The 13,819-nt window shown below is 36.8% G+C and overlaps 1 protein-coding gene across 1 annotated transcript in view; it reads left to right on the top strand.

Moving 5' to 3' along the window:
• Positions 1–13,819, top strand: part of GLIPR1L2 (GLIPR1 like 2) — a 44,914-nt gene that overhangs the window by 12,230 nt on the left and 18,865 nt on the right. Inside the window, exons 2-3 of the mRNA XM_023509185.1 lie at positions 10,079–10,324; positions 12,583–12,686. Coding sequence (XP_023364953.1) covers positions 10,079–10,324; positions 12,583–12,686 — 350 coding nt within the window. The remainder of the gene's footprint in view (positions 1–10,078; positions 10,325–12,582; positions 12,687–13,819) is intronic.

The following is a 13,819-nucleotide window of genomic DNA, read 5'->3' as shown; positions in this document are numbered from 1 at the left end:
ATAGTGCGACTCTGTCTCAAAAAAACAAAACAAAACTATTATTATAGAATAAAAAGAATTATAATTACCTTGAATTGTAAGAGAATATTATGTCCAAAACACATCAATAAAATTAATTTATTAGTTAACAATAGTTCAAGTGTATTTTTTTTTTTTTTAGTGAAATATAAATAACTCAAAAAGATTTAGGAACCCTGACAGAGCAGTGCTGTAGAAGGCAGTAACAAGGATGTTGAAGATGTGTCTTGTAAATAGACGTGGTAACAATGGGGTTAATTCTAAATTATCTTCAAAGAACAGATACTTCCAGTGATATTAAAATTTTCCTGTGTTTTTAAAAAATGAAATTGGAAATTCTTTAATAAACCTAGAATCTTCAAATCTGATAAATATAACAAGGAGAAAAAAGAAAGCAATGTAGACCAATTTTATTTATGACTGTACGCACAAACTTTGAAATTAAAATACCAAATCAACCTAGCAATATATTGGTGATACAAAAAACAATAATGGTCTCTAAGTCCCTTAATAATGTTTGTTCTTCCTCAGTCACCTGTAGAAAATTCATTACTTAAATTTGCTCAGTTTCTAAAATCAGAAATCTATATATTTTGACAAAAACTCCTTGACCAAAATCCCTGAGCCACCTTCTTGCCAAAGTCTTGACCTTGGGCCCTGTCCTAAAGCTACATTGCAAAGTTTATCAAGAATCACAGTCAGCCCAGTTTAGAGGGAATCCACTGCCCTTGATATCTGATCACCTTTCCCTGCCTTCAGCAAAAATCTGAAGGTTTTAGGTCAGTTTGGCAAGCACTCTCCTACCCTTGATGGTCTGTCAAGTTTAGAGAGAATCCACTGCCCTCGATATCTGATCACCTTTCCCTGCCTTCAGCAAAATCCTTTTAGGTCAGTTTGGCAAGCACTCTCCTACCCTTGATGGCCTGTCTCCTCTTAGTAATTTTACATCCTCTGATGGCCTACTTCTGTTCTGTTGCTGTAAATCCCCACTTGCCCTTGCTGTCTTTGAAGTTGAGCCCATTCTCTCACCCTTCTTGTGATAGTCTTGCCCTCTATCACAATAGTCCTAAATAAAGTCCTCCTTATTGTGTTAGCAAATGTCATGAATAATTTTTTCTTTAACAGTTATGGTGCTGCTGTGACTCGGATAGGATCAGATTCATCACTGGACCCCCAGACCTCTCACCCAGGACCCCAAGTGTGCACCTTTGAAGCCTTTGTCTTCATTCCTGACTGATTGATCGGGGATCCATTGGTGAGTCGGACTCCTAAGCCAGTGCTCCGGATGACAGTCCGTTGAAGCACGGTGATAACTGATTTTGATTCTTAAGATTCTGAGCATACTTTCTAAAGCTGGATGAGAGTTCTAGGCTTCTTTGTCTGAAAGGTGCTTCTGGGATGGAAACTTTTTCGCAGTTCTTTCAAGTGGCGATTACTCCTGAATCCCGAGCTGGTAGTCCTTCTGGGCCCTGTGTTTTGAGGGTGGATGCACTCCCTGAGTCCTAGCTGGAAAATTTTTCTGGATGCATATGCATATGTGCATATGCATATGTGTTTGACCCTGTTTCTCCCATGGGAACCTTAGTCTGGCCTAAGGATTAGGGAAGGCTTTATTAGACTAAGGATTAGGGAAAGGCTTTATTAGAAAAGAACAGAATGGAGTTTGACCAGGAGTCAGCTCACTCACCCAGTTTCAAGAGTGCGAGTGAAAGGAGTCATTTTTTTTCTGCAGAGTGAATGATGCTATCTTAGAATTACTCCCTTCTGCAAAGGTATTAATCTTGCACCAGGGCTACCGGCCTGGAGCATTCCAGGGGTGTGGGAAGGAGGTTGCTGTAACCATGCCATGTGGTCTCTGACCTACTTTCTCTCATTAGCTGTCCCCCAAATGGCCGTACTCTTGTCAGGGTCATGAGGATTTGCAGGAGTGTGGGGAGGGGCTGCTGTATCATATAGTGTCGTTTCTAGTCTGTTCCCTCATTACCTGTCCCCCAAATGGCTGTACTCTCTTGTTAGGGGCATGAGGATTCCTTCCATACTTCCATTATATTTAATGATAATAACTCAGAAGATACGGCTGTTTTTGTTAAACTAATAATTCTAAACTAGTAATTCTAAAGAAACTGAGCAAATTTAGGTAGTGAATTGTTTACAAAAAATTATTTCCCAAAGAGTTACCCAAGTCAAGTGAATTGCAAAGCATTTGGGATAATTTCTGTATTTCTGAGAGTTTTAGGAATATTTAATTCATATTAAGTCCTTGTTTAGCTCTGAGCCACTTTTAATAGAACTCCCTTAAGAGATTTTATAAATTAATTTGGTAATACCATCCTAAGGTAAGAAAACATCACATATATATACCACACATACATATACACACTACAGAGAAATGCAAATAGATATTTTAGAACTTCCATTTAAAAATTTTAGCAATGAGTCGGGTACAACACAGCAATACAAAACTCCATGGTTTATATAAAAGACTAGGAATTACATTTTTAGAAGATGGAACAAGTTAAGGCTATTTGATCAATATAAGGACTAATGGTTTTTACTAATATTTGTGAAGGAGGCTTTTAAAATTTTCTTTGGTCTTGATGTGTACTCTTACAGAAGCTGTGCACTACACTTTAGGTGGGAGACCATGGGGACATCACACAGCTGTCTAGATGTTTCCAAGGCCTGTCTGAGTTCCACTTCCTTATTTTTCATTTTCTCCTTCAGGTAGTTGCTTTTGGGGATCCCTGAGTCCCTTGAGAGACCCCAAGGGGGGCAAGAGGCCTAAAGTTCAAGTGACTATGTGAAGTTGAGGACTTAGGGTCAGAAGGGAAAAGTCTAGGAGGTGTGGATGGGGGAAGGAGGAGGTAAGGGTTTGAAGGGGGCCATATCAAATGATTCAGGAGAACTGAAAGGAAGATCAAGGTGGTAAAAGGAGAAAGGAAGAGCAAGGTTACAGGCAGGCAGAGGACTTGAGCAGCCAGTCTGAGGAGATCTGAACTTTTCCAAAGAGGCTACTGAAGTTCCATATGATCCCTGATAGAAATCATGCCAACAAGAAAGGAAGGAACGGCCGGGGAAGCACAGAGTCTCTGCTACCCCTGAAGTAAACAAAGCAGTCTGGGTGAGACCCTCACCCAGACTCTACCCCAAAACCTCTCAACAAGCATACATTTTTATTCGACTTGGATTTACTAGTCAAAAAGGCGTACAATATCTACTACATATTTAAGATTATAAAAATCATAAATTCAACCTAAGAACAAATGCACAAGTGAGGATGCAGTAAAAATGGATTTCTTGATGTCTAGTACTTCATGTTTATCAAGTGAAGCCATAGAACACAGCAAGAAATATATATTTAACTTTTTTAGGATTTTCTGTTTTTGTGATTGTTCTTTGATATTTACCTAACGTGCATGTATTATAAGAATAATTGACAGAGAAATAACCTAAAATGATGGCTAGCTTCATTTAGTGTTATAATGTGTTCTATAAAAGTAGTTTCCAAAATCTTTTCAGTAATTGTCTTAGAGTATGTTTAATTAAACAAGAGAGATTTATTAATAATTTCTAAGTAAGATGAACTGCTGAACATTTATTAACTATAAGTTTGAATTTATACACTTTGACTTCTTATTTTTATATAATAAAGGGAGGCTGAATGTATGTGTCTGTTCATAAGCATATTCTTTTTACCACATTGAAAACTTTTACTATGAAATAGAATACACTGATAAAAATTGTGAGATACTGTATTCATAAAATTTGCTAGATTGTGAAAGTGGTCAGGAAATTTCATCCCAAAATATGACTCCTTGGTGTGAAGAGTATTTTGAATTAAAGGCCCGTTGTGATTAATAGGCATTGGAAGGGGCTTTTCTTTCATAAACCAGACTGACCCATCAAAAGAAAGAATTGACTTCCTTTTCTGCCTGTTCTCTGAATATATTGCAAGGGAAAACAGTTGGAGAATGCAGGCAGCCCAGACCTAAATATAATTTGTAAAGAACATCATTTATTAGTCAAATTATGTCCCCCACTCATTTATCCTCCCCTGGCAACCATTTATTACCCCTAAACAGAATGACCTATCTTCTTCATCTTCCCTTTCCCTCTAAAAGGAAGGTATAAAAATTTCTGGACCTCACTGGAGTAATCACTCTGAGATTCTCCACATGCCCATGGTAAGTAAACCCCTTTCTCTTATTAATCTGCCTTAATGGTGACCTGATCTTTCAGTGAACTTTTAGGGGAAAAGGGAAGTTTCTCCTCATCTCCACAACTGTTATAGAACTGATAAGTGACAGACAATTCACAAGTGACTACTTCCTAGTTTTCTTTGCATAATGAAGGGTATATTAGTAGATAAAAATATTTTGCATGAAACGTATGCAAGGAATGTAGGATGTGGGTTTTTTGCAAAGTAAAGACAAAGTAATTTTGTCCTAAAGTAAAATGACTGTTACAGGATGGGAAAGAAGAAAATTTAGGACAATATAGAAAGTTGGAGAAGATTTATAAAAAAGAAACTTTATGTTACGTGGTCAAAGCTGGTGAAGATTGGATAGATGTATTTATAAGGCTTTTTGAGGGAGGAGGGGACCTTACATGATCTTTAATATCAAATGTGAAAACTAGACTTTGATTTTCTCTCTAAGAAATAGCAAGGTTTTCTGGGATTATTGGCTTGCTTTTAATATTAAATCATAAAAAGTTTTTCTTACAAACTAATACAACCTTTTTGGGAGAAAGTATGGAGAATCCTCAAAGACCTCAAATAAGACCTCCCATCTGATCCTTCAATCCCATTACTAGGCATCTACCAAGAAGAAAAAGAAATCATTTTATCCTAAGGACATTTGGACCTTCTACTGAAAGAACTGCATTCCAGTGGATTGGCTGACCCACCTAGACAGAAGCCCATACCAAAGGACCTATGGTTCAGCCCTGAAACCCCCAGTTAGAAAACCTTGAGTGCCTAATCCTCTGCCCACCAAACTGTCTTTAAAAACTCTGCCTCCCCAGATAGTAACTCCAACTCAAATATCACCATAGAAGCCTAGATGCAAATTGACAGTTGAAACCTGATTAGCCGTCTTCTGTAAATGAGGAGAGGCCAAGGTTCTAAGCCTCCTCACTGAAGCCCAAGATGCCTTTTAAACTAAAGACTAGCTCTGACATTTGGAATGGCATAGCTAAGTGGGGAAAGAATTCTCATGGACTGAAGCTTTGGTCTGGCCTCTTGCGAGTCACCTACGTGAGTGCAAACATTGGGGTTGTGTTGCCTTAATGGATTGGGGGAATCTCATTTGAGAGGACCCCATTTGCAATGGACTGTTTGTGTGTTTGCCTTATTGAATTTGATGGGACATAGGAGGACCCCATTTGCAGCTAACTGTGTGCTCAAAACAATCTAAAGACAGAGAGGTGACCTGCTTCACAGGGAGCCCAATATGAGGGCCCAACCCTTTGGGTGATTGGCAGTTTCACTCAGTATTAGTAGATATATTTTAAGAGGTAAGGGCTTGTCCTACCTGAATGAAGAGAGCATCTAAAGTTCTAAGATGGGCTCCCACCAGGCCCCAGGACAGGGCCTTTGCTGAGTTCCTACACAGGTGTGCCAACACAGAGCAGGAACAAGCCTTGAGGATGACGGGATGATGGGTATCAGCAGTTCAGGAAAAGAAACCAAGCATGGAGAACCATCTGCTGGTGATGGACTCCAGCTCAGCAGTTCCTCCTCAAGGAATCACCATGTTTGGCTACTATGGCAGTGTCCACTGGGGAAAACCTTGCTTCCTCCCATCTGCACTTGTATATACTACACACTGTCCTGTGGTCACCTGTGAGATTCTTTGAGTGAATCCCCAGTGGGAACCTCAATGATAATGGACCCTCTTTTGTAGCAGAGGTAACCCAAAAAGTAAGCAAGTGAAAATTGCATGGGACCTACCTGAAGTTGAATAAAGTATTGCCACCTGCCCTCCTCTGGATTAGGGTAGCCCTTAGACACAGGTTTAGGTTAAGCCCCTATGAAATAGTTTTTGAGACCCTTCCTAGCATTCCAGGGTAAGTATTATGTTCCCCCTCCTCCTACTGACATGGAAAGGTAAAATTGACAGTGGGGAACATGTAACAGAGAATGGTCTGAAAAAAAGAGTAAAAAATGTTTTCTATCTCTTGAAAACCCTTACCCTTATTTTAGAGAAATAAAACCTACACCCCTGCCTCAGGCCAATGGGTAAGAGGGGCAGGGGAATGTCTGCTGTTCTTTGTGCCGTAGGAAATAGCTCAAGGGAATTGTCACAAGATCTTTTTAGCTGAAGATGGGATAGGCCAGGGCAGAAGACACAGATTATTTTAGCCAAAGGTTGGACTGTGGGATCAATCAGGAACCTTTAAAATTTCTGTGCTTCTTTTCAGAAGTCTGGGTGTTGGTATTTTTTGAGACAGGAGTCTGCCAGACTCCTCATTGTCAGCAAATTAATAACTTCTTTTTCCTTTGCCTCAAAAATAATAATAATGATAAATTAAATAAAATCATTGCTACATGTATAGGGGTTGTGATTCTACCTTCCTTTAAAAATTATTTTTTCAAGACCAACCTGAGCAAGAGGGAGACCTTGTCTCTAAAAAATAGCTGGGTGTTGTGGTGGTGCCTGTATTCCCAGCTACTAGGGAGGCTGAGGCAAGAGAATCACTCTGAGCCTAAGAGTTTGAGATTGCTATGAGCTTTGATGCCCCAGCACTCTACTGAAGGTGACAAAGTGAGACTCTGTCAGAATAGAATAGAGATAATTTTTTAAAGCATTCTACCAAATGCTAATCCTAATTAATGAGAAAAGATCTATAATAGTCTAGGTAAATATAGTATTGAAAAAAATCTTAAAACTTTGATGTTACCTATGAGGGAGCATGACTTAGATTATAGGCAGTCCCTGAGTTACAAATATCCAACTTATGTACAACTTGCACTTACAAATAAAGCCTGTTAAAGTAAGTTTCTAAGTTACAAACATCCAACTGACATACAACTCACACTAACGAATGGAGGCAATTACAGGTAATAGGTAAATATACCCATTCCAACTTACATATAAATTTATCATAAGAAGAAAGCTACAGAACCTATCTCATTTGTAACTTGGGGACTACGGGTATGGATTTAGCTGGAGTTGGGTACAATGGCTTGGAAGTAGTCCTAGCTACTTGGGAGGCTGAAGTAGGAGAATCACTTAAGCCCAAGAGTTCAGAGTTGCAGTGAGCTATGATTGTGCCACTATACTCCAGCCTGCAGGCAACAGAGTTGAGACTCCATCTCTTGGGAAAAAAAAATTAAGATTCAACTTTTTTATTTAAATAAGAACTCATGGCTAATTAAAGTTCTGTGCTTTCTTAAAGCACACTTATCAATATTTTAAAATTTAAAGTTCTTAAGTGTCTTATTCACTGCTTCTTGAAACTTCAGCTTATATTTCCAATTATAATGCTATAATTTTATTCATAGTTGAATGAAAGAATTTGGAACTATTATCTTAACTACAAGCTATCATGTATGGAGAGCAAGAAGCTGCCTTACACCAGGCTGCCTGACTAGCTGAGACCAGGGGCTTTGGGGCAGGTGAGCGGGTTCTTGCTAGTACGTTGAGGTCAGGTGAGTCTTAGCATCAAAAAGGCTGCCCAGGACGCTTCAGAAACTCAATTCTTAGGGAAAATCTATAATTTCTGGGGAACAACTTAAAAGAACAAGTGGTTAATGGAGAAGGTTATAAAAAAATAGAGGTTATTGAAATCGATTCAGACAGCCAGTTATAGAAATTTTGTAATTTATTTGCACAGTCATGAGGAGCAAAGAAATAAGGTGCTTATAAACTTGATGTTGGGAATTCGATTTTCTAGGTTTAAATCCAGGCTCCACAATTTACTGGCTGAGACATTAAGTAAATCTGTACTTACCTCTTTGGGTTTTTATAGTTACTTCCTATGTAAAGCAGAAATAGTAATAAAATGCATACCTCATAGGATTATTGTGAAGGTTAAGTGAGATAATACCTTTTAAAAACCACTTAAATGGGACTGGTAAATAGTAAGGATAAGGCTTGTAAACTGTGTGCAAAATAAGTCAATAGAAGTGTCAGGGTGGTGGTCTGTTCTTGGTTCTTGGTGTGCTCTTGGCCAAAGAATGACCAGACACACCAAAGTGTCAGGTCAGGTCCAGCCTGTTTATAGACTGTATTCCTGGTTCTTTGGCTCCTTGCTTGGCAAAATCACAAGCAGGGCCAGTGTGACATAGTGACCATAGGCAGGAGTCAGTTTCACAGGAGAAGCTTTTTATTATAGAATGAACCAGGTCTGTCTCCACAGCAGAGAAAGGCATAGTAACTGACTGACTGACAGACTGTCAGGGAATTTTGGGATTGTTTGCTTTTATTGGCCTGGTCTGAAGGGAGAGCTTTTGGGAGAAGTGGGATGTTACCAAACGATAAACAGGTGTTCTCAAGGCTGCATGTTTGAAAGTCTACCTGGAGGAGTGAACCACAAAGTAGATTTAAACTAATGACATGATTATTAGCCTTTGGTTATTCTAGGTCACTTTCCAAACTCTATTATGGCTCTGCTGGGGAAGTCCCAGATTGATAAGACGTTCCCTCCCTCCTCCAGTTGCTTCGAATACAATTAAGTGTGGGATGGCATCAAGATCAGTCCCTGCTCTTATCCTTCTTCCCAGGTGGGGCAGTTCTCAAGGCAGCACCAAGACTAGATGTGTTTGTCTCCAGAAGAGCCAGAGGTCCTAGCTATCTACTTACAGAAGGATAGTTCATAGGATATTGCAAATGGGAAACAATCTGAAAGTCTACTAATAGTAGAATAGCTGCATTTACTGTAAGCTATCCATGCTATGGAATACAATATAGAGTTTGTAAAAATTAAGCGGATCTAACTGTGCTAATATAGAACCATTTCTCTACATCAGAATTGCAAGTTGCAGGCCAGTGATACTATATGTAGTATGATTATAATGGTGCAAGGGAAAAAAATTGCTAAGTACCCATTTAAAACACCCAAACTTATATTTGAACATGTGCGTACATATAGCAATAGAAAAATGCGTACATAGGCGATTCTTTTACAAAATATATAAACATAAGAAAATGTATAGATAGGCAATTTTTTAAACAATGTTTACCTTTGGGTAGGAAAGTAGTGAGGGAATGTTCTAAATGTCTGATCTGTTTATCTTCCATATTCTATTTATGTATGCTAAGAAAATAGCAAGGAAATCTAAGTATTAGTTTTTAGAAATGTTTACTTTCAAATATAACACATGTAGGTAGTATTTTAGTTTGATGATTATCTTGTTCATTATTCTAGCATGTAGTTTTTGTTACTTGTCCTTAAAGTTAATAATGAACTTAATGAACCTCTAAGTGATGATAAATGCACACATTTCAGCTTACTTCTAGATAGGTAGCCAAGAAGTAATATGATATTTTCTCACATTTCTGGCAACTTAATTAAAATTTTAAATGTAACATTTACTAACTACTACCATGGGTTAAAGTTTTTATGTATAGTATATGTCTGATATATAGGTAAACAGCTTGTGGATAAAATTTATGCTAAATTATCATTTTATTCTTCACAACACAGTAGTTTTCTCAGTAAATAGTTCTTAGATAAATAATACTTTTGATTTTTGTATTACTATGTACAAAGAGAACTGAGCTTAAGAATCATTCTCTGAGCAGACTACCTATAAGCGTTGTACGTATATACATTTCTAAACAGGCTGCGTGTAAGAGTCTTGTAATTATCAGTATCATCTATCATTTGAGTATTTCAATTAAAAATATATACATAGTCCTTTAGGAAACAGTTGTTTTATTTATGATTATATCAAAAAGGTTTCCTCATAGAAATTTCACAAAGACTCATATGTACAAGAGTTAAAATTGTTTTCCTTAAATCTAACTGTGAGAATAAAAGGAAAATATTTTAGAGCACAAAAAACTATTATCATTATTATTGTTGTTTTCTTTGCTTTTTGCATTTTTTTCAGACATGGGATGTAGCTTTATCACGGACTGCTAGAGCATGGGGGAAAAAATGTGTGTATGAGCGTAATACTCACTTAGAAGACGTACAAATGGCCCATCCTAAATTTTACGGGATTGGTGAAAATATGTGGCTTGGTCCTGAAAATGAATTTACTGCAAGTATCGCTATCAGAAGTTGGTTTGAAGAGAGGAAAATGTATAATTTTCAAAATGACAGTTGCTCTAAAAACTGTTCTCATTATATTCAGGTATCTAATTTTTATATTGTTATTAATTCAATAGACTCCTTAATTGTTTTACTGCCTAGTTTCATTCTGTCTCAAGTTTACAAATAAGCTTAAGTGGTAAAAGTATTACTTCTAATAAAATCACAATTCTAACCAGTCCTAGATCTTAAAATGTCTGTAATTCTGTTATGTGAACAATTAAAACATTTCTTTAAATATAATCTTGATACCCAAACATGAAAGGTCATTTTCAAAAATAATGCACACTAGGGAAAAAATTGGCAAACAATAAATAAAAATTATTTACAAATTATTGACTGTAAACATAAGTAAAAGACTTGTTATTTTTTAAACAGATCAGTACACATATAACTATATAGCTCAGGCGTCCTCAAACTATGGCCCGCAGGCCACATCATGCGGCCTGCCTAGAACATTTATCCGGCCTGCCGGGTGTTTTTGCCACTGCTGCCTGTCCTGCTTAGCAGCCGACCTTCCACTGGTCTGAGGGACAGTGAACTGCCGCCCTGTTTAAAAAGTTTGAGCACCTTTGATACAGCTGATAGGTTAAAATATTTGAAATTCAAATTAATAGTATAATTTCTTTGCCTTTTGTCCAACAATCCACCCTCACACTTAATATTCCAGGAATGCTGAACCACTTTTCCTTTCCTGGATGATACTTTAATTATTTTGCACATTACATTGTTTAATAATTACCTATTTATATATCTGATCCTACACTAACGTAGGGACCTTGTTTTCTCTTTCGTATATTCTCAACACAACATGACATTATTCATATCTTTAATAAATATGTATATAAGGAATTATTGTATGAACTCCCAAGTTTATTTAAAAGATGATTAATTTGATCAATAGACCTTGATCTCATGTTTTATATAGAACTTAAAAGTTTGGAATTTGTTCATGTTTAACTCAAGTATTTCTGTTCCATCTAATCATGCTTCAGAAATTTTTGATCACTTTCCTTTTTTCATCATTTCTTTTTCTTATAAAAAGTTACAGTGATCCTCCATTGTCTTAACTCATATCAAAGTCAGCCTCCTTAGCATGACTTTGATAACCTCAGTAACTACCCAAATCTACTGCCTGACACACTACTCTGTATTTTTTACTCTTTAAATTTGGTCTCCTAGACATTTTTGCCTCCTGCATTTAATCTGCTCAAGTCTACTCTTGCAGACATTCTACTTTCTGTTTTTATAATGTGTCACTCTATTTCATTAAGAATCACACCTTGAAAATCACTCAGGCTTAAAAAGTAAACAGGAATGGTTCCTCTCTCTTCCACAGAGATTAACAAAACACTACTATTTTTTGTTCACTTGGAAATATTAAAAATATTAAAGTCATAACAAAGAATCTCTGGACTGTATCTCATTATTACCATCTTTTTCACTCCAATTCAAGACCTGCTTTTCCATTCATGAGAGACAGCTCTTTTTTTTTTTTTACTCATCCTTTTCTTTTTAATGATAAACTAAGACTTTGTTTTACCTTAAAATTGAATTTTCTTAAAGCAAAGGAGAAATGTCATTATGCAGGTCACTGCATAGTTTTGACAGTCTGTGGTATGGTCCATTATTTCATTTCTAATAAACACAGTTGACAGTACCCTCTGTATTCACCTGTGCAACTTTCAACTTGCTGGGTTTATCAGTGTTGGCTTTATTTGTTTCTTTCCAAATTTTGCATTTCTTGATTTTTGTGTATCTCAAAACTTTTTGTAATGACCCACATAGCATGCAGTCATACTCTCTACTCCTATATCTCTTTTGGTTCTCTTCTGCAATTATATTGTTCCTCTTCTTCTCTCATCTATTTGTAACTTTCATTTTTTTTAACCATTTTCTTTCTTTCTTTCTTTTTTTTTTGTCGACTGTATTTTATAAAACCCTTTTCTCTTCTCTTTCCTGTCTTCCTCCCTGCCAGTGACCTGAAACTCTCAAATTCAACCAGAGGTTGAATTGGTTCATCAGGTGTGACATCCTTTGGCTCTGAAGCATTATGCTGGATCAGTGTTCTCAAATTATTTTTCCTAACATATAGTGTTGGTAGGACCTATTAAAAAGTTTCTCTAAATGTAATGTTGGAAAAGCTATCCTAAGTCCATGATAACTCTCTACATGAAAATAGTTTATGTTCTTCAAGTTGCTTGATAAAAGGTTCTGCGTGAATGAAATATATTATTTATAATATGAGAGAGCAAATGTTTAGAATTAAATTTTCTGCTTTCTTTGAAAATTTTATTTTAGCTTGTTTGGGACCGCTCTTACAAAGTCGGTTGTGCTGTTACTCCATGTTCAAGAATTGGACGTGTTAGACATGCAGCACTTTTCATATGCAATTATGCACCAGGGTAAGTTATTGTAAATTAATAAAAGAATATAAAAATAAATTGGGACTACTTTACAGTTAAATGTTCCTAAATTTTAATATATTCTTCTAAGTATTTTTATGAACTAAAAAATTATTAGAGTGGAAAGCTCACTAGGTGCTCATGGCATTGGGGAGGAAGATTTCTTTTGATCAAAGATTAGGATATAAAAGTATAAAATTTATTTTATCTTCTTCCAAGGAAAGAGGGAGTGAGAGAGTGAAAGAGAGTGGGGAAAGAGAGGAAGAAAAGAAAGCAGGGAGATGATGGCATGGCATCTCAAAGAAAGAGAAGAGAAATACCAGCAGTGAGGTCAAGTGGCTTGCCACCTTTATGGGCACAAAGAAAAAGAAAAAGTAGTGATTAGAGCCACATAAACAGGTTGCTGTGAAACTGCTGCACATGCTCCTTCTGTCTGCTTATCAGCTGGATGATAAGCACCTGCCCTGCCTTTGAAAAAACACTTAACACAGGTGTTTTTGAAGATTGGTGATGCTGCCTTCCAGATGTGATTTTTAGGCAGCGTCTGAGGCTGGATGCTAGCACCCTATTGTTCTTATAGGAACTCCTTGAGGCTACAGAAACAGATTCTCAAAGGTAGTGAGCTGGTGCATGTAAAAGAAAAAAAAAGATTTACATTTCTTTTCTATCTGCTCTTTACAGAAACTGTGAAAACAGTATCCCTACAGGGAGCCTGGATGCTAGAGAGAAAGAGAGAGCAGAGAGAGAGCTCATGGGATTGATTTTAGCCATTACTGAAAAACTATGAGTTAATAATTTTTCTGTCCTTCCACTATTGAGACTGAACATCCTTTCAAAAATAATTAAATATAAGATATTAACTAGAGAATTTCCATTGAAGGAACTCAGGAAATTTTATCCCAAAATATGATTCCTTGGTATAAAGTGTATTTTGAATTAAGGCCCTTAGAGAGCAACAGGTCCTTGGAAGGGGCTTTCCTTTTATGCGCATAACCAGATGCATCAAAAGAATAATAGACTTCCCACTCATCATCTTTAATCATTAGAATAATGAAAATCAAAACCTCTTTGAGATATCATCTAACTCCAATAAGAGATATCACCTAACTCCAGTAAGATTAGCCTGTATCACT

Source organism: Otolemur garnettii, unplaced genomic scaffold (genome assembly GCF_000181295.1).
Source record: "Otolemur garnettii isolate 467f Iridium unplaced genomic scaffold, OtoGar3 scaffold00007, whole genome shotgun sequence".
NCBI classification, from domain to species: domain Eukaryota; kingdom Metazoa; phylum Chordata; class Mammalia; order Primates; family Galagidae; genus Otolemur; species Otolemur garnettii.
The sequence above is the reverse complement of the archived record's forward strand: the minus strand, read 5'-3'. Positions and strand labels throughout refer to the sequence as shown.